A 16,843-nucleotide genomic window follows, 5' to 3' on the forward strand; every position below is an offset into this window, starting at 1 on the left:
ACGCCCCGCAGCCGCTGCCTCTCAAGGTCGCTTCGGATTAAGGTCACGCCGCTCCCGAGGCGGAGCGGGGGGGGGCGGGTGAAGAAAGCGGTGGAGGGGCCGGCAGGGTTGGGAGCATCCTGCGGCGCCCCTCGTTTGGGGTCGAGCCCCCCATTCTTATCCTCCGGTTGAGCCTGTCTGTCCCCGATGGCGGATCCGAGCTGGGGCAGCCTTAGGGCAGGCCGAGCTGGGGGCAAAGAGTGTGGGGCAGGAACTAAACTTTCGGGTGGGCGATGCTTTAACAGACCTGGGCGCCGGGGGAGTGCGGCAGCTTCAGGGAGCCAGCGAGTGCTCTCTCCCTGGCAGGCTCGCTGCCTTCTGCAAAGCAAGACAGAGCAGCATCCCCTCCAGACTACCTGCCCCAGAAGAGACGTGGCGCCACAAGGACGTAGCCAGCTCCCACCAGGAAAGGCCGCTCTTTCCAGCTCACATCCCCAAGACGGCACATCCCTGCCTTCCTCCCATCTGCAATAAATCCCCACCGCGCCGCTTGCCCCCACTCCCCACGAGAGACCAGAGCAGGACCAATTTCTGCTGGCTGGGGTTTTATTATTTATTAATCCGAATTTAAAAAAAAATAACAATCAACCAAACAGAAGCCACCTGGCAAGGTCAGGGTGAAAAGGAGGGAAAAGGCAATGGTTATAAAACAGGAACCCGAGGGCAAGGAAGAGGCTATGCTCTGCCCTTGTTATGCAAGGCTGTGAGAGGAGGGGAAGGGAAATGGTGGGATTTAAGACACTGTTGGCACGACACTGCAGATGATCAGCAAAATGGGCTACTCGAAGAGGGGGGAGAAATAAGTAGCTGCCCAGGCTTGCCTGCAGCCAAGAGCAGGCTTTGCTGCCGCAGAGCTGGGAGCTCCTCCACTGCTTCTGAGAGCCTGCATTAGCCTCTGGGCACACAGGCAGCAGGTAAGCGGCTGCTGGTCCAGTTTAATTGCAGTGAGGCCATGGCAGATGCCAAGGCAGGTTTCAAAGCTGAAATGGATGCACCTGGCTGGCAGAGTGGAGCGGGAGGAGGGGGAAGGGAGAGGACAGGACTGAGCGGCGCCTGGCGGGCAGCAGCGGCTGCAGAAGGCAGCATACCTGGAGCCTGCAGGCGGCAGGGGAGCAGTCGGTGGCCTGCCCACCACCTCAAGGCAGGTGCCCTCACACTGAGCTCCACGTGATAAGCTAGCCAGCAGCCTTCCCAGGTCTAGATGAGAGGCAGCACACATCAGCCTCTGGCTGCTGGTCAGCTGTGGGAGTGCACTATTTACAGCACAAGAGGCACAATCCTGCCATCTTCTTCCCCAGAGCCCTGGGAAGCAACCTTATGACTCATAGGTTCATTGCAAGTAATCCAACCCTCCTCTTGGGGCAAGCACTGCAGTGGCCTGGCTGCAGCCACTTGCTCCACACTAAAGGAAAGAGAGAAGCTCACTGTGGCAGATGGGTGCAGAGCCAGGAGCAAGGATGTGCTGGCAGGGAAAAACATTTTACCTGCACTACCTGCAGCTGAGTAGCAGTATTAGGAGGGGATAAAACAACTGGACCAGCTTTTATTCAGTTCACTCATCTAAACAGACATGTAAACAGGAAGTGACAAGGAACTGGAGGGATGTGGCGCGCATACCCACTGTCGTGCGCCGCTTGGGCGGAGGCTGAGTTTGCTGGAGGGGTGGACATCTGCACTACCCCATGCCTGCAGGTGGGGGAAGAGATGCCACCCAAGCCTCCCGGAGAGACTGGGATCTATACAGATTGTTTTTATTGATTTTTTTGAAGCTGTAGTATCAGCATTTGCTGGTGTTGGGATCCCCGGAGGCTTGCTGCACTGCTACAGAGCAGCCCTTTGGCTGGGTGGGATGGTCCGACAGGCCGGCAGCCAGCTGGCGTGCCCAGTTTGTTGCAGAAGAGGTCACCTGTTCCTGGTTCTTTGTAAACCTGAGCTGTTTCTTCCCCAGTGCCCCACCTCCCCCAGCAGTCATTGCGGGGGAAGAGGGATGCCCCGTGGGTCAGTGACTTGACCCTCTTGCAGATTCTTGACAAGCTGAGCCAGCCAGCGTTTTGTGGTGGTGTCATCCTTCAGGACCTGGGCGAAGGTGGTGTCCTTCAGCTGGTCAGGAAGGCACTGCCTGAGAGCTTCACGTGCCCTACATCAAGAGACAAGAAACGGGGCCCAACAAATAAACTCACAGGGGCAAGAGGGGAGCAAACCCCACTGGGGACAAAGCGTTCCTTTGCCTGGAGGTCTCCCTGCCAGAGCCAGCCCAGGAAAGCACTGAGCAGCAGCACTGCAGCAGGTGGCACTCAGCCAGCCAGCACAGCTCCCACCCCTCACAATAAACCCTGCCAAGCAGCCCCTGCACCCAGCAGCAAAGTGATGGGATGCCAGGAGAGACTGAGGCAACAAATACACACCCAGCAGCTTTGGGCAGAGCTACTGGTCAGCAGGAGATCAGTTTGCATTCTCTCAACTGAATTTCATCTGCTGCTAACAGCCTGTCTGATGCAGAAGAGGGAGAGTATAGTGTACCTTCCACCCCAGCCCTCCTTTGTAACTTGTTCAAGCTACATTTGGGCTCAGGCAGTAGTAACCTGCACAGCTGGATTTTGCACAATCCCTCAACAGTCACTGTTTCTCCCACGCACCATAAAAACTCCTGTGACTATCAAGAAAAAAATCAAAGCAAAAAACCCACCCATCTTCCACACTGAATAGAGGCTGACAGAGCAGGAACCTTGATTCCTCCCAGGTGGAGAAGAACTGAAGAACTGTGCTCCCAAGGGTGCAGGAGAAGCCTGTGCCCAAACTCCTAAAATGTTTACCTGGGGTTATCGGAAAGGCGAAGGTAGCAGCGGACAACGTGTTTCAGCAGCCGTGCCGATGGCTCCTTCGAGAGCTGCAGGACCATTTTACCCTGTTGGACAGAGGTCAGTGCCACCAGTTGAAGTCTTCAGAAGAACAACTTCACAATCAACAGACTGGGAATGATCATTAAATCACTCACTGGCTTCCCATGGAGCATAGCCCATTACCTTTTATCTAGATACCTCTGCACAAAGCCTGGTGCTGCTTGCCAAGATGCCTCTGAGAATAGCAGCTTGCCATGACTTGGAAAGGGTTCTCCCAGCAGTGTGGGGAAAGCTCATCTCATTTCTGTTTAATTTTTACCTTCCTAGGACTACTTAGCAACTCTTTGTGAGATTAAAGAGAACCTGGGGTTTCCCCCTCATGGAAGACACATTCCAAACACTTTGATAAGCTCAGGCTAAGTGACACCATGCAGTGTGTTCCCAAGCTCTGCAACACCCCCTGTTCTCATATGCATCACCTTCATTTCAACATTCTTTTAACACAATAGCAATACCCTGGAAAGTCAGGCCACAGGACTGGCCTCACCCACACCACATGCAGCAAGATCCTTATCCAGACTTAGCATGCATCCAAGCAGTGTATTTTTTCTTTCTGCTGCATCCCTTGTGAAGCTGTTCCAGGGAAGCAAGGCATAGACAGCTCTTCCTGGCCCAGTCTCTGTTTCTCACACTAAGTAGGACTTTGCACATGGCTGCACCTTTGAACATGCCTAGCTGAGCAAACAGTGTGGATGCCTTCGCACACCTGCTCTGAAGAATTTCACAGACTGCTGGCTTGTATTTAGGAGTCAATCATATCTGCCCAACAAGTTGGTTTTTTTCCTGTAAACTAGATTGGCTAGCACTAACCATTTTCCCCACTACTCAAATTCACCTGTATTTGATATACTGCCTGTTAGCAATTAGCAGGTCCCCCTCATCTGCCCTTTTGCAAGCTTCCTCTTCTTAGCAATTCCCCAGGATACCAATTATTTCTTCAAAATAAGTAACCACAAGCTTTTCAGAGAGCTCCTGGATGGAAAATACTAACTTGCTCTTTTAAAAGCATATAATACTTATGTGACATCTTACTCAGTTATTATCTTTCTCTCTTGCACTGTGGAATATTGATCCTGCCAGTGCTTCACCCAGTGGTGGGACTACACATGCTAATACAGCTTTACACACCCACATCCTTCTGTGTTCAAGGAAGAACTCATGTCTGGGAGTGGCATGGTCTCCTTCCCTCCCCTACCTCAGAGTTTCTAATTGCATCCTTCACTTTGCCCCTGAGTCAGATGTCCTTTCATCAAAGCTGATCTCCTTGAATGCAAAAATCACATCACATTGGATATTAGGGACATCAGCTCAATATCATTCATATTTTGCTGTTTGTGGGTGAATAGGAGGCAATGTTTTCTTTACATTTGCAAAAGAAGACAGAAAATGTCCCTAATGAAAATATTAACATTTAGTCAGAGAAACAGCATTGCTAAGTGCCTAACTTACTGCTGCTTTTTCTTCTCCTGAGGCCAGCCCTTAAAAAGCATACAAGCACACACAAAAGCATGGCAGAAACTATTCCAGGGTAGGTTTGTATTTCCCTTGGCAAGATCAAAGATAAAGCTCAAGCTGGGGCTTTTACTCCTGGGATGAACAAATTTTGAGTACCCAAACTTGTCCTTTACGGGGACCATGGAATGGACAGAACTTTTTTGCTCTTTTTGTATCCAACACAAAAATTAGAGCATATACAGCAGCTAGTAGAAGCCAGATTCAGAAAGGAAAAAAATGAAGGTGGCATTCCAGGCAGCAAACAGGAAACCCATGAAACTCTTTGGTCAAAGACACCGTGGGTGCAAAAAATTTCCACGGGTTCAAGGGATGGATGGGACAAACACTGGGGGTTGCTACAAAGAAACCCCCCAAGTGGCCCCAGAAATCCAAAGCTGAAAGTAGCTGGCAGCTGTGGCACTGTTAAGAGGACAAGTATGATATATACTTGCCCTGCTATTTCAACATGTTGTGAGAGACAGAGATAGGACACAGATCCATCAAACTGTGTGATCATTTGTACACAAAATTGAATCAATTCACGTCCACCAACAACTGGAAACACCCACAACTCTGGAAAATCTTTTTCTTCTCTGAAGAGGTTTACCTGTTTTGTCTTAGGGACTTAGTGTCTCACAACTACTGTGTGTTGTCTTGACAAGCAAACCAGAAGTATAAAAAGGAAACATGGAAGCAGAGCTACAGGGCCACAAGCAATTAGCCCAAGAATGATTTGTCTCCCTCATGGTGTGCTCCAGCCAGACAGCAGTAAAGTAGTTGCTGAAGAAACTGACTGCTACAGCATAATTTTTTCTTTTTTAGATATAAATATTTTAAAAACAAATAATCTTACCAGTATCATGGCAACATGGGAAAACCGCTCATAAGTCTGACAGATATATGCCAGCCCTGTGTCATCCAGGAGGATTTTCTGAAGAATAAATGTAGCAACCTAGAATAGGGAGAAAGCAGAAAACAAAGCATATAAACAACTTACCTACCTTGAAAAAAGAGAGCCTTTGTGTGGTGTTCTTTTCAAGTCAGCCCCACAGTTAAAAGCCTTCCAGCAGGCAGCAAATGCTTTACTCGGTGAAAGTTAGAGGTCAAAAGAAAATGCAGGACAGAACACAATGCCTGGCATCTCTGGGTAAAGAAAAGAGATGGACACAAAGCAGAGTGTACAAGATGACTGGATTCAGGTTGTGTAAGACGCCAACTACTGCCAGGCCACTCAGGCAGCCTCAGGTCTTGGTCTATTTGGTTTTTGAGGAGGTAAAAACTCCACCCAGACTTGTCCCAGCATTTGCAACAGCAGAGAAGCCAGTTCTGCAGGGCATTGGCTGCCTGGTCAATCAGAGATGAACACTGAAGTGTCTTTACTAAAACAAAAAAAAAGGTACCGTTTTGGAGAGCTCACTGCCAGACTCCATAATACGTAAGCACAGGGGGATAATTTCTGTTGTCAATAAGAAATTTATCACTTCTTGCTCGTCAGTTTTCACCAAGGCCCCTTGAAGTAAAAACAAAAGCCAAAATCAGTAAATGACAAACTGTTTCCAAAAAAATCTCAGCTTTCAAAGAGGGCCTGTGTTCTGCCCTCCCCAGAAACCATTCAGTCTGAATGCCATCAGAGCAACTGTCATACCAGACATGTTGCAGCACATGGCTGGAGAAGAAATAATTTTTGCAGGGTAAAAGTAATTAGTGTAAAAGTAATGGGTTTGGGGGTTGTTTAATTTTAAGAAAGGGGATGCATTCTTGGCTCTCCCTCAGTAGTAACACAAACACAAGAGGATCATGGGACCCACAGAAACCTCTCGGAGGAAGAAATGCATTTTAAGATATTTTAAGACTCTTTATGCATTGAGAGAAAAATTATTTGGGCACAAAGAAGAAAGAAAAAAACAACAAAAAACAGGATAAGGGGAAGACAGGGAGAATACACCCAAGTCAATCAATGACAGAAACCCAAAGAAAGCCCAGCCTGCACCCACCCATCCCAGTGCCTAGCTGGGAGGGCCAAGGGTGAAGGTACAACAAGTCTGCAGGTACTTGTACTCAAAGAAACATACTTTTGGCAATGCATTTAGACTTCAGTGGGTTTTTTTAAGTGAAAAGGAAGAGGAGTCTGCCTCCACAATGGAAAAGGAGCAGCTCCTTTTCTTACTACTGCAGGACTTGGGAAATCCTGAACCAAGAGACCTCTGGCTTTGGTCACGCAGCTGTTTATGCCCCCAACATGAAGTGCTCCCAGTCAGTAAGAGCTCAGTGCTCCAGCGTTAGTCTGGCTGCTCACCAATGACTCCGAGGCTGGTGAGCCGCAGGTACTCAAAGGGACGGGTCTTGCTGACCGTGTGCAGGAAGGGGTAGAGGAAGAGAGGAATGTGAGCTGCCAGAAAAGCTGATCTGTAGGAAAGAGAGGACACACAATATGAACCACAAGGAAAACAAAGTGAGCAATAATCTAGCTTTACCACACAGAACCTCAGACTATTCCTGGTGGACCCCATTGCTACTGCTCCTCAAAAGTGGGTAACAGTTAATTCTCTGATGGAAAGGCACGAAGCAAATCCTGCACTGGGCACACCACAAAACCTAGCACCTGATCTGTCAATTACCTGCATTACTGCCTCAGCTGACCAGGAACTGAGCACACTCTGTAGTTTTTATTACCTCCTCCTGCCAGCCAGACCCTCTGTTTCGTACATTCACTGCTGCATTTCAGCCTGCAGGTTCCCAATAGCAAGGATCATCAGCCACAATGCCTGTGAAAAGTACCTCCCAGAAATATAGACTGGCTGAGTTTTAGGCATCACCAGAGTTTAAATGTGCACCAACTCCTTTCCCCAAGAGTCCTCACATGGCCTTCTGGCAGTAGTGAAAAGTAAAGACTGCAGGTAGAATGCTGGAGATTGCTCTGCTAACAGAGGGAAGCTCTGTTGCACAATCATCCAAAATACTTCTTCCATTTTCAGTTTTCAAACTTTAAATGTAAAGGTGAGTCATGTAAAGCTACCCTAATTCTTTGGGTATCATCTCATGGATGGTTGCTATTTAACACTGCTTTGCAGCAGCTCAAAACCAGCTTCAGCTATGCTGCTGCTCAGCAGTAACAGAACCATGAGATTGTGGATCTCTGGGTAGTTTCCTTCTGAGTTTTTGCTACTGATTTTGGCTGAACCAACATCATATTTTTTCCCTACTGACACATGCTGGGCACAGATTGAGAAAACATGAAGTCAGACACTGGCTGAGGACTCCAAAAATGGCTCTGCTATTGCTCCCTTGCCTCATACTTGCCTGGGAAGGACAGTCCTGTTCATTTTACCCTTTCAACAGCTGGTCTAAAAATCTGTAAGCTGAAACTTAAGGAGTTCTTTTTTGATTTCACAGAATATTCTGAGTTGAAAGAGACCCACAAGGATCATGAAGTCCAGCTCTTAAGTGAGTGCCCATATGGGGATAGAACCCACAAACATGGCATTATTAACACTGTGCTCTAATTAAGCTCCTTGTTTAAATAATTGCAAGCTCAAGAATCCTTGCACACAGCACTTAACACAAAGGTACCCTTAGCTCTGGCTCACCTCCCAGAAGCTGCCACAACCCAATGTTCTAAAAGTTTGCAAGATCTCAGGATGATCCAGGGAATGCAATGCATTTAGGATCATAAAGCTGTCATCCTGATAATCCATGCGGACAAGTAAAAGCACAGGCAGCTGCCTATCTATTGGCTCTGTTGTCTGTTTCACTTCTCTCACATAAAAAAAGAGACAGGAGCTAAAGTGCTTCTACAGTCAAACACATGGGCTGAGGAGTCAATATCAACACCTCAGAAAACTCACACGACTTGGAAACACTTGCCTTGTTTCAGGGTGTGATGCAACACACTGTAGTAGAGCTAAAGCATTGCAGACTCTGTTGGACTGATGGGCTGTCAAAGTCGGAGGGTTGATTGATGGATAAATATTTACAATTTCCTAAAAATTACCAGAGAGAGGAAAGTTAAAGGAGAAAAATATCAGAAAGCTACACCAAAGCTCTCACCTGGCAAGGAAGTGCAGTGAGAGCAGATAATAGTCTGCTTTCACCAAGCATCACTTTCAAGTTACATGGCAGCCACCACGCTGTCCAGGCAAGGGCAGAGCTGGGTCAGAGTCAATTTGACATGGAGCCACAGGAGTGCATTCAAACCTTAACCTGCTCCCCTCACCACATGATCCAACAGATCCTACTCCCAAGCACTGGTAATCAGGGATCCCACCAGCTCCTTCCCAGACCCCCCTCATGGATGCACAAGCTCTGCAGAATGCTGATGCTGCACCACGGAGTAGACACAACCAGCCCAACCCACCTGAAGGAGCGCTGCGATCGTGCCAAACGAGTGCCACAGCATGGGGGCAAGGTCCGGCACAGACTCACGCTTCTTGCTCAGCTCCAGCAGTGCATTCTCCCGTGTCTCGGGGCTGGACAGCTCATTGATCCATTGGTAGATCTTTTCACGGTCAACCTGAGCCAGTGCTGTTGGCACAGGCTGGGAGGGAGACAGGAAAGCTTCAGTCCAAATATTTTATCCATGTCTCAGCCAAACCGTTCCCACAATCTTACAGAAAAAGAAACCTGACTGGGAAGGTGGGACCTAAGACTCTATTAAGATGTTCTGGATACGGATTCATCCCTTCCTTAGAATAGTCTTAGTATTTCACCTATTTGCAGTTCTAAGGCTTTATTTCCTGGCCTGACTTGTTAAGACAGTCTCTCTTAATCCCCTTGTCAAGCAGTACCTTTGTAACTTCATTCAGCAGTGAGAGCCAAGCTGCTGCCCATCTGTGCCAGCAGAGCTCCTGGGGAGCGACACACACTCCAGCCAGCCATCATTTGCTCCACCTGCATTTAGCATGCATTTATTTCATGCTTTAAGTGCAAGATTCCACAAATTCAGAGTAAGGAGAGGTTACCTTTTTCTCTCCACAAACGCCCATGACATTGGAAACTGCCAATGAGATTCACTCAATACACATGAAAAAAATATTCATACAAATACTAGAAAAATTTTCACTAGTTCACCACCAGCATGGCACCGGCCACAGCCAGTAACAGCTGCTGTTACCAATGGCTCATATTGATACCAGGTACATTGTTCACATGCATGGAGCTAAAAGGGAATTTTTCAAGAATTACTCTGTGCAAGATCTCAGGATGATTTGATTCCTGTTCAAAATAAGCCCAGAGCAGGGTATTCCTAGCCAAGATACATTTTCTACTACTCAGGAGAAATCCAGATTTTGCTTCCGCCTCTCTTGAAATATCAGGGAAAGAATAGTATCAAGATCAACAAGTTCTCAATTAAAAAAAAAGAGGAAGAAGAGGGAAAAGAGGAACTATATCATAATTTCTGTGGAGAAGACAAGGCACAAGTCTTTCACTGAAACTCTGTCTCCTGCCTCTGCTGGCACAAGCAGCACTTGGTGCAAACAAATGCTCTGCAGGCTTCCTAAGGAGATATTTTAGTGACTCAAGATACAAAATTTTGAGGAAGACAAAAACCATCACTAAAACCTCCTGCATGAACACTTCCAAAAGCCACGCCAGAACCTTTTCAAACACTGCTGCAGTGATTGTTACTGCAGCCAAGCACAGCCCTGTTGGTGCTTGCTGCTCCTGAGCCAGCCCAACCAGCATGCAACCAGCTCTGCATCCTGCTGCACACGGTGATTCTGGCTGAGAACAGGGCTGTATTTCTTAACACCAACTGAAACTCTTCATGTGCTCCCCACAACAGATGCAAGCAGAGCCCCTACTGCACTGACAGCAACGCTGTCCCCAAGCAGCTCACCACCGAGACACACAGGAGAATACAGGGGAGTCAGGAACTGAAAGCAGCTGCAACGAGACCTGAACCGCATGGCAGAGGCAGTCCCAGAAGGGATGCAGGAGGGATGGAGAGAGACTTCTAAACCTTTGGTAGATCAGCTTTCTTTCTCTGTGTCTGCAAAGGTTTCCCTCCTCCGTTTATCCCCATTTTATATCCATAGTCATGTCCAAAGGGATTCTTCCCCAGCTGTGGGATTTCTCTCTCCTCCAGCCATTTCCATTGTATTATTTAACTTAAATGTTCATACATTAGCCAATGTAGCATTATCAGTCCCTGTACTCTAAGGCTCAAATACCTTTTTAGCTGTTCATATTTCCTCCTATCCTCTTTTTTCTCACTGTCATGGTTTAGGGATGGTATTCTCCAATTTAGTGTTCCCACTGAAAGCACTCCAAGCTACTCATCACCCACTCCCTCCCTCCTTCCCCTCCCAGTCCCCCTGCTCCAAAATGGAAAGGGGAATTGGAGGCACAGAAGGTTGATCACAGGTTGAGATAAGAATAATTTACTGGAAATAGCAATCAGATAAGAAAACTAAATAATAACTAATATTAGTGACAGAGGGTACAAGAAAAGAAAAATTATTGCCCACCCCACAGAAACCCCCCAACAATACCCAACTGCTTCCTGGGGCACATTAGCCCAAACCCAAATCAAGTCCTTTTTCCCTCCCTGAAAAATGATGTGAGGTGGTACAGAATAATCTCTGGGGCCTAGCTACACTCCCTCTTGTCTACTGCAAAAATTAACTCTGTTCTGGCCAGAACCAGGACACTCACCTACTCAGTTTGTAATTTTTTTTCCAACAATCTCAAACTAAATTGGTGATCCTGCCAAGTTTCTTGTGCTCCTACAATTGTGAGTGCAAATGCAATGCTAACTTCTACACTGAAGCTCAGAAAGAGAGGGAGAATGAACAGAGCTCATTTGTTTTTATGTGGGATGGTGGACTGACAAGCAGTGTAGCAATAATGTTGTTATAATTCTGTTATCTAAAGCTTCCATCTATTTTTCTAGACTCCTTGGAAGTTTCAGTTCCTGTAAGCTTGAATTCATCGACCCCTTAAAAGCACAGTCATGTGCTTGTGATCCCTAGAGAGCACTCAGTAGCTTTTCCACACGATTAAGTTTATGATGTCCAATATCTGCCTTAGCCAGAACAAACAGCTTGTCATAGGCTCTACAGCTGCTCCTTCTGTTTCAGTTTAAATGGAAAGATGTATTTTTTTCCTAATTCCCTATTTCATTATTGTTTCTTCTTCTCCAAGACCTAAAATTCTGAGAACCCTGAGGGCCACACAAATCCTGCAAGCTTCAGGACAGAACCCTACCCAGCAGACTTTCTTTTGCACACAGAGAAAGCAAAACTTATCACCACTATTACACGAGGAAAACCCTTGAAACACCTTTTCTCCTCCTTGGAGAATCTTTATCCAGTCTTTGCAGCTTCCTGAGGGGAATGAGGCAAGCACCAGCTATGGACGGCACTGCACTGCAATGGGGTAACAGGGAAGTAGGAACAGGCAGCATGGGCTGCACTGAGGGGCTTTTTGCTACCTACTCTTTCCTTCTGCAGTCAAGACCAACAGTAAAACAGCTCCCCAGAGGGCACAGGAGGTGGCTGAGCACGCAGGTGTCACAGATGAGTGTTTTAAGGTCACTTAAAGATCTACTCTGACCCTTGTGCCTCAGCGGGAGGGTCTTCCTTATCCTCTCTTATCCTATCCCTTCCTCTCCTTACCCTTTTCTTCCCTGCTCTTCCCCCTCCACACATTCTGTGGATAATTTTTTGGATTTATTTTGGTTGTAGATTAACTAAATTTAGACTTTTGTTTTCTTTTCCTTTATGTGTTTTTTAAGTAGTAGAGCCAACCTTATCAACGAAGTTTGTCACGCTTCTGCTTTTGTATTAAACCTGCCTTTGCCAGTAATTTTTTTAAGGGACCTCAAACCACTGATTCGCTACAGGAGGCACCAAGGCACAGGGAGGGAGCACGGCAGGCAGGGGGGAAGGAGGGAAAGCCCTGTGTGATGCCCACGAGGCAGAGCCGGGACACCCAGCAGGGAAACCCTGCAGGCCCCGGCCGAGCCGCGCCGCAGCAGAGCGAACCCCGCACCTCAGAGCAGCCCCAAGGCCGCAGCCGGAGTTCGGCTGTTGCCCAACGGGCCCCGTCGGTGATGCCGAGGGGACGGAGCTCACCGGGGCTCCGCCACCCCGCGGCCTCGAGTTCCCCCCGCGGCCTCAAGCGGCCGCGCTCCCGCTCCCCGCACGGCCCGCGCAACGGGGCCCCATCCCCAGCGCCGTCCCGCCGCCGCCCGGCGGGGCGCGGAGCCGCACACTCACCGCGGCCGTGGCCAGGCTGTGCATGGTGGCAGGAGAACGGAGCCGCTGCCGCCTCAGGCCGCCGTCACCGCCGCCGCCATGGACTCGGTGCCGCCGCGACCTCTCACCCGCCGCGCGGGGGCCGCCGGGACGGGGCCGGGCGGTGCCGGCGCCTGCGCGGGGAGCGGGCGCGCGCGGGGCGCGCCGGGAAGGCGCTGCCGGGCTGACGTGAGCGGGCGCGCGTCGCGCGCCGTCTCGCGCTGCTGTGGCCGGTTCCCGCCATCCGCCGCCGCCCCCTTCCCCCGCCCCCCCCGGGCCTCGCCCCGGGCCCCGCGGGACGCGTCGGAACGCAGGTACCGGGGCTCGCAGGTACCGGGGCTCGCCGCCACCCGCTCCCACCCGCTCCCGCCGGCCGCGTGCCCCTCCCGCCGCGCGGCCACCGCCTGCCCTCAGAGCGGCCCGGCCCGGGGCGGGCAGCGCTCCCGTGCTCTCCGTGTCCCTGTACGGGTGAGCGGCGGAAGGGGAGCGGGAGGCCCGGGAAGAGCGGGATCACCGCCGGGCCGGGCCGGGAGCGGCGGCGCCCGAGCGCGGGATGTCTGGGGAACCTCCCCGGCAGCGCCTCCCGGGCTGCGCGCAGGGGCCGCTCCATTCATTCCTCCTGGTTTTTATCGGGAATGCTTCGCCGTGCTTTCCCGAACCCTTAGGGCTGTGTCTGTCGCCCCCGGGACCCGTGGCTTATCGGGCGGAGAGCAGCGGGAGAAGCCGGAGAGCCCCGAGCCGGCCCTGCCAGGTGGCCGCGGGTCCCGCGCCGTCAGAAACGAGCTCATTTTCTTTCTTAGGCTTCCTCCAAAACTTTGGTTCCCATCTCTTACTGGCTTTACTCGGGCACTTTTTTTTTTTTTTTTTTTTTTTTTTTTTTTTTTTTAACCTTTCCTTAGATCCATTGAAGTTACGGGGTTCTGAGGACTATTGTGTCTGCTCACCTTTCAGCAGTAAGGAATCGATGCACTGCTGTTCATCCTGGGAGAGACTTTATTAATCTAAGTTTACTTCACTGCTGTCCAGCTGTTCCTCACTGTGTTTAAAAACAGTGAAACGGTTCTACCAAACTTCTCCGGAAAGTTGAAGCCATGCTTCTCTCTTCCTTTAGCCATTATTTGGCCTGCCAAGTTATGCTTTTCTCCTTTTTAACAGGTTTTTAAGGTGGAGCACACCTATTCTTGTTAGCTCTTTTCTGTGAGAAAGCATGGCTCTGTTAAAGGTGCACGGACCTGTGCGAATGCGCAGCATGCAGACTGGGATTACGAAATGGAAAGAAGGGAGCTTTGAAATTGTGGAGAAGGACAACAAAGTGAATCTAGTAGTTCACTACAATGTTGGAGGAATTCCAACGACGTTTCAGGTATGCCAGACATGAAGGCTTTTGTTTTAACAGTGCATGGATTGTACTCAGCTTGTGAACAGCTGTCCTCTTCAAGGCTATTAAGTGTCCTGCAGACTTCCCTCTGTCACTGTTTCTTGTTCCTCATTTCCTGAACACTAACCCCTTTGTATAACTCTCCAGTAAATTATTTACATGTGATGTTAAAGGATCTACCAAGGTTGGCATTGAGATACCATTGAATGGGAAGAACAAAAAAGCAGAGAAAAGTTACAGAAGTATAGAGCATCGTGGCTTACGTTTTGGATTTTTGGAACCTGTAACCCTTCTGTTACTGGCACATTTTTGTTCTCTAGAGAAGATCCTGACCGCTTTATAGTAGCTTTCCCCAACTGAAATGTAATGGTGTTAACACACCTGTAGCCTTTTGCAAGACTTTGCTGAACGTTAGTTATTACAGTTTTAGGTTTTAAATGCAGATGCAGATCATTGTTAAAGTTCTCTTGAAATATACAGCCAAAATTTTTCTCATTCTATAGCTGTTTCAAGGTCAGTCTTTCTAGATTTTATGCAAAATGCCCCAAATTAAAAGCAGAGTGCTTCTTCTGTAAGAAATAGATACCAGTTTTAAAAAATATGTAAATGATACAAGAGCAGTTGGAAGAAAAAAAAATCCCATTTTATTTAGCAACTTTGTAACAGCCTAAACTGATCTAGATGTTTGCTTCTGCTTTTTCCTGCCACTGTTGTTTTTCATCAGTGATGTTCACCAGTCTGGTCTCTGAGCCATTTATTTCTGTGTGCAGATGCTATGGAAAAAAGTTCATTTCTTTTTGAAAGGTTAGGTTTTTGCTGCCTTAGTGTGGTGAAGTCTCAGCAAAGAATCTGGCAGCTGGTGTTACCTTGAAATCAAGGCCATGAGGAAATGGTTAGCTGTGGATTGTTCCCACGTGTATTACTATAGACTTGTAAAGAGTCTCTGCCTTCTCCTGAGTGCTGCTGTGGCTGCAGATTTGGTTTAATCCACTGTTGGACCGTGTTGCTCCTGAGGAGAGCAGTCTTGTCTTTCCCTCATGCATTCCCTGGGTGCTTGTTCTCGCACACTCCTTTCTGCCTGGATGAGTGATGTGGTGTGACAGCAGCTCGAAGGGAGGTTCCACAGGGAGGGTGAGCCTGCAGAACAGCTAACCATGGCCTAAAGGGGCAGGTTTTGTTCCCAGCCTTTCACATCTGCTGTCTCTGGCACTAGTCAGATCCTCTGTGAGCTCAGTGGAGGGTTTTCACAGAAATTTGGGGAAAGGACTGAATGCAGGATCTAGTGGAAGGGGTGATAAACCACCGTGTAGCTGGGACTGCAGCAAAGGAAGAGGAGGAGGAGGCTTGTCCTGAGGGGTAGTTGTGTGAGACAGCTCCAGGCTGTCAGCGTGCCACTTCAGGTGTGACAAATTCCCAATGATCTTGCTTTAGAAGTAGCATTCCCTGTTTTTTTTTCAACAAGCTGCTCTGAGGGGACTGTGAGTGATTTCCCTGCCTCTTTTACTTTTCAGTAATGGAACTACAGAAAAGCATTACATTTCTTTCTACAGTGACTGGTGTGTCATCAGATTTCTTCTGTCAGATGATGTTTTAGAGATGTTTCAGAGTTTTCACTAAGTTGTCCTAGATAGTATTAAGAGAATTACTTTGTTTTCCTGCACTTGCCAAAACTTTGTGGCACTGACTGGGTCATAACAGGTGCCTGAAGAGTATGGATGAGGTCTTCTGACAACATTTTGAGTTGAAATAGGTTGTTTTGCACTGAGATGGTGAAGTAATTGTAATCTCTTTGCACTGAGCTCAGTGTTTTAAGAAAGTATGAAAACCTTGGAGTCTAGTATTCAATTCTTAAGTCTTTGAAGATATTTTTAGCATATATTTTTAAAAAATCCCAACAACCCACAAAATCCCAAACCCAAAATACAAGGATTGAGCACAAAGTATTTCAAAAGTGTAATGTTCCCATTAAAGCAAACCCTTAGTTTCTGGTCAAGGTGGTTTTCCAGCTCCTCTTACAAGCTTCTGTTGCGTCTAGATTGGTTTTCCAAGAAGCTAGAGATCATGATGGAAAAAAAGAAATCTCATTGGTGGACATGGAGTGTCTTTTAGGATCTCAGTGTTTTTGAGCTGCCCTCAGCCTGCATGAGTAGTAGAATGTTTACCCAAAAACCAGTTTTTGTAGGTGACTTAACATGAATTAACAATTAAGTTTATTATAAAGTATCAGGTGCATCATTAGGGAGCACAAAGTCTTCTTAAAATTATTCTTGTGCTCGACTATAATCCTGAAAGTTTTGACACCACTTAATTTTTACAATGTTGCATACAGACTAGGCATGTTTCTTACTGATTTACTTCCTCAGCAGATTTTTTAAGCCATTTCAAATCTGTCTTCTCTGGGAGCAAATTGTGAAGTGAGACATTTGTGTTTAATACTTGAAACTTTCCCATCTTAAATTGTATTTTGCACTTTATGTGGAAGTTTTCACTAAACAGGACTTCGCAAAGTTGTTTTTCCTTTACATTTACAAATGTCACACTCAGTAGGAAAGCAAGTTTCAGAAAGCTTATCTAGGACTCTGGAGACTGTTGAGCAATAGTGATACTGTCCTTATAGTTCTATCAGATGTCAAGGTCACAGATTGTTTTAATTCTGTGAGGTTTAATGTTTCCTTGAAGTGGAGCAAGGAGAAGTATTTTGTTGTGAGTCTCTCTTATCCTGTCTATTTGATATATTTTGTTTGAATTTGTAAGTATTTTTTTTGAAGTTGGATTTATGCTTATAGTCACTTTCT

The 16,843-nt window shown here is 47.8% G+C and overlaps 2 protein-coding genes across 4 annotated transcripts in view; one reads left to right on the forward strand and one right to left on the reverse strand.

The window, feature by feature from the left end:
- Positions 1-567: 567 nt before the first annotated feature.
- Positions 568-12,808, reverse strand: CNOT9 (CCR4-NOT transcription complex subunit 9). Of its 2 annotated transcripts, none has more exons than XM_063400760.1 (8): positions 12,653-12,808; positions 8,788-8,967; positions 8,298-8,413; positions 6,730-6,839; positions 5,834-5,943; positions 5,287-5,385; positions 2,853-2,944; positions 568-2,182 (listed from the first exon to the last, which is right to left on the reverse strand). In XM_063400760.1, the coding sequence occupies exons 1-8, from the start codon at positions 12,674-12,676 to the stop codon at positions 2,008-2,010; spliced, it is 906 nt and encodes a 301-aa protein (XP_063256830.1). In that variant the 5' UTR covers positions 12,677-12,808; the 3' UTR covers positions 568-2,007. The 2 variants fall into 2 exon arrangements, with proteins under 2 accessions (XP_063256830.1, XP_063256831.1); XM_063400761.1 differs by having other exon boundaries at positions 568-2,176; positions 12,653-12,807.
- A 60-nt stretch (positions 12,809-12,868) lies between these two features.
- Positions 12,869-16,843, forward strand: part of USP37 (ubiquitin specific peptidase 37) — a 34,960-nt gene continuing 30,985 nt past the window's right edge. Inside the window, exons 1-2 of one of the 2 annotated variants that reach the window (XM_063400756.1) lie at positions 12,869-12,984; positions 13,826-14,033. In XM_063400756.1, coding sequence (XP_063256826.1) covers positions 13,878-14,033 — 156 coding nt within the window. In that variant the 5' untranslated portion in view covers positions 12,869-12,984; positions 13,826-13,877. Of the gene's footprint in view, positions 13,001-13,825; positions 14,034-16,843 lie in introns of both variants that reach the window. The other variant, XM_063400757.1, reaches the window with a different exon arrangement.

This window comes from Prinia subflava, chromosome 6 (genome assembly GCF_021018805.1).
Source record: "Prinia subflava isolate CZ2003 ecotype Zambia chromosome 6, Cam_Psub_1.2, whole genome shotgun sequence".
Lineage (NCBI taxonomy): Eukaryota > Metazoa > Chordata > Aves > Passeriformes > Cisticolidae > Prinia > Prinia subflava.

Coding starts and splice junctions, on each gene's coding strand:
- CNOT9 (XM_063400760.1), bottom strand. CDS start 12,676: ATGCACAGCCTGGCCACGGCCGCG. Junction 8,414..8,787: donor CGATCGCAGCGCTCCTTCAG/GTGGGTTGGGCT, acceptor GGTAATTTTTAG/GAAATTGTAAATATTTATCC. Junction 5,944..6,729: donor CACCAGCCTCGGAGTCATTG/GTGAGCAGCCAG, acceptor TTTTACTTCAAG/GGGCCTTGGTGAAAACTGAC.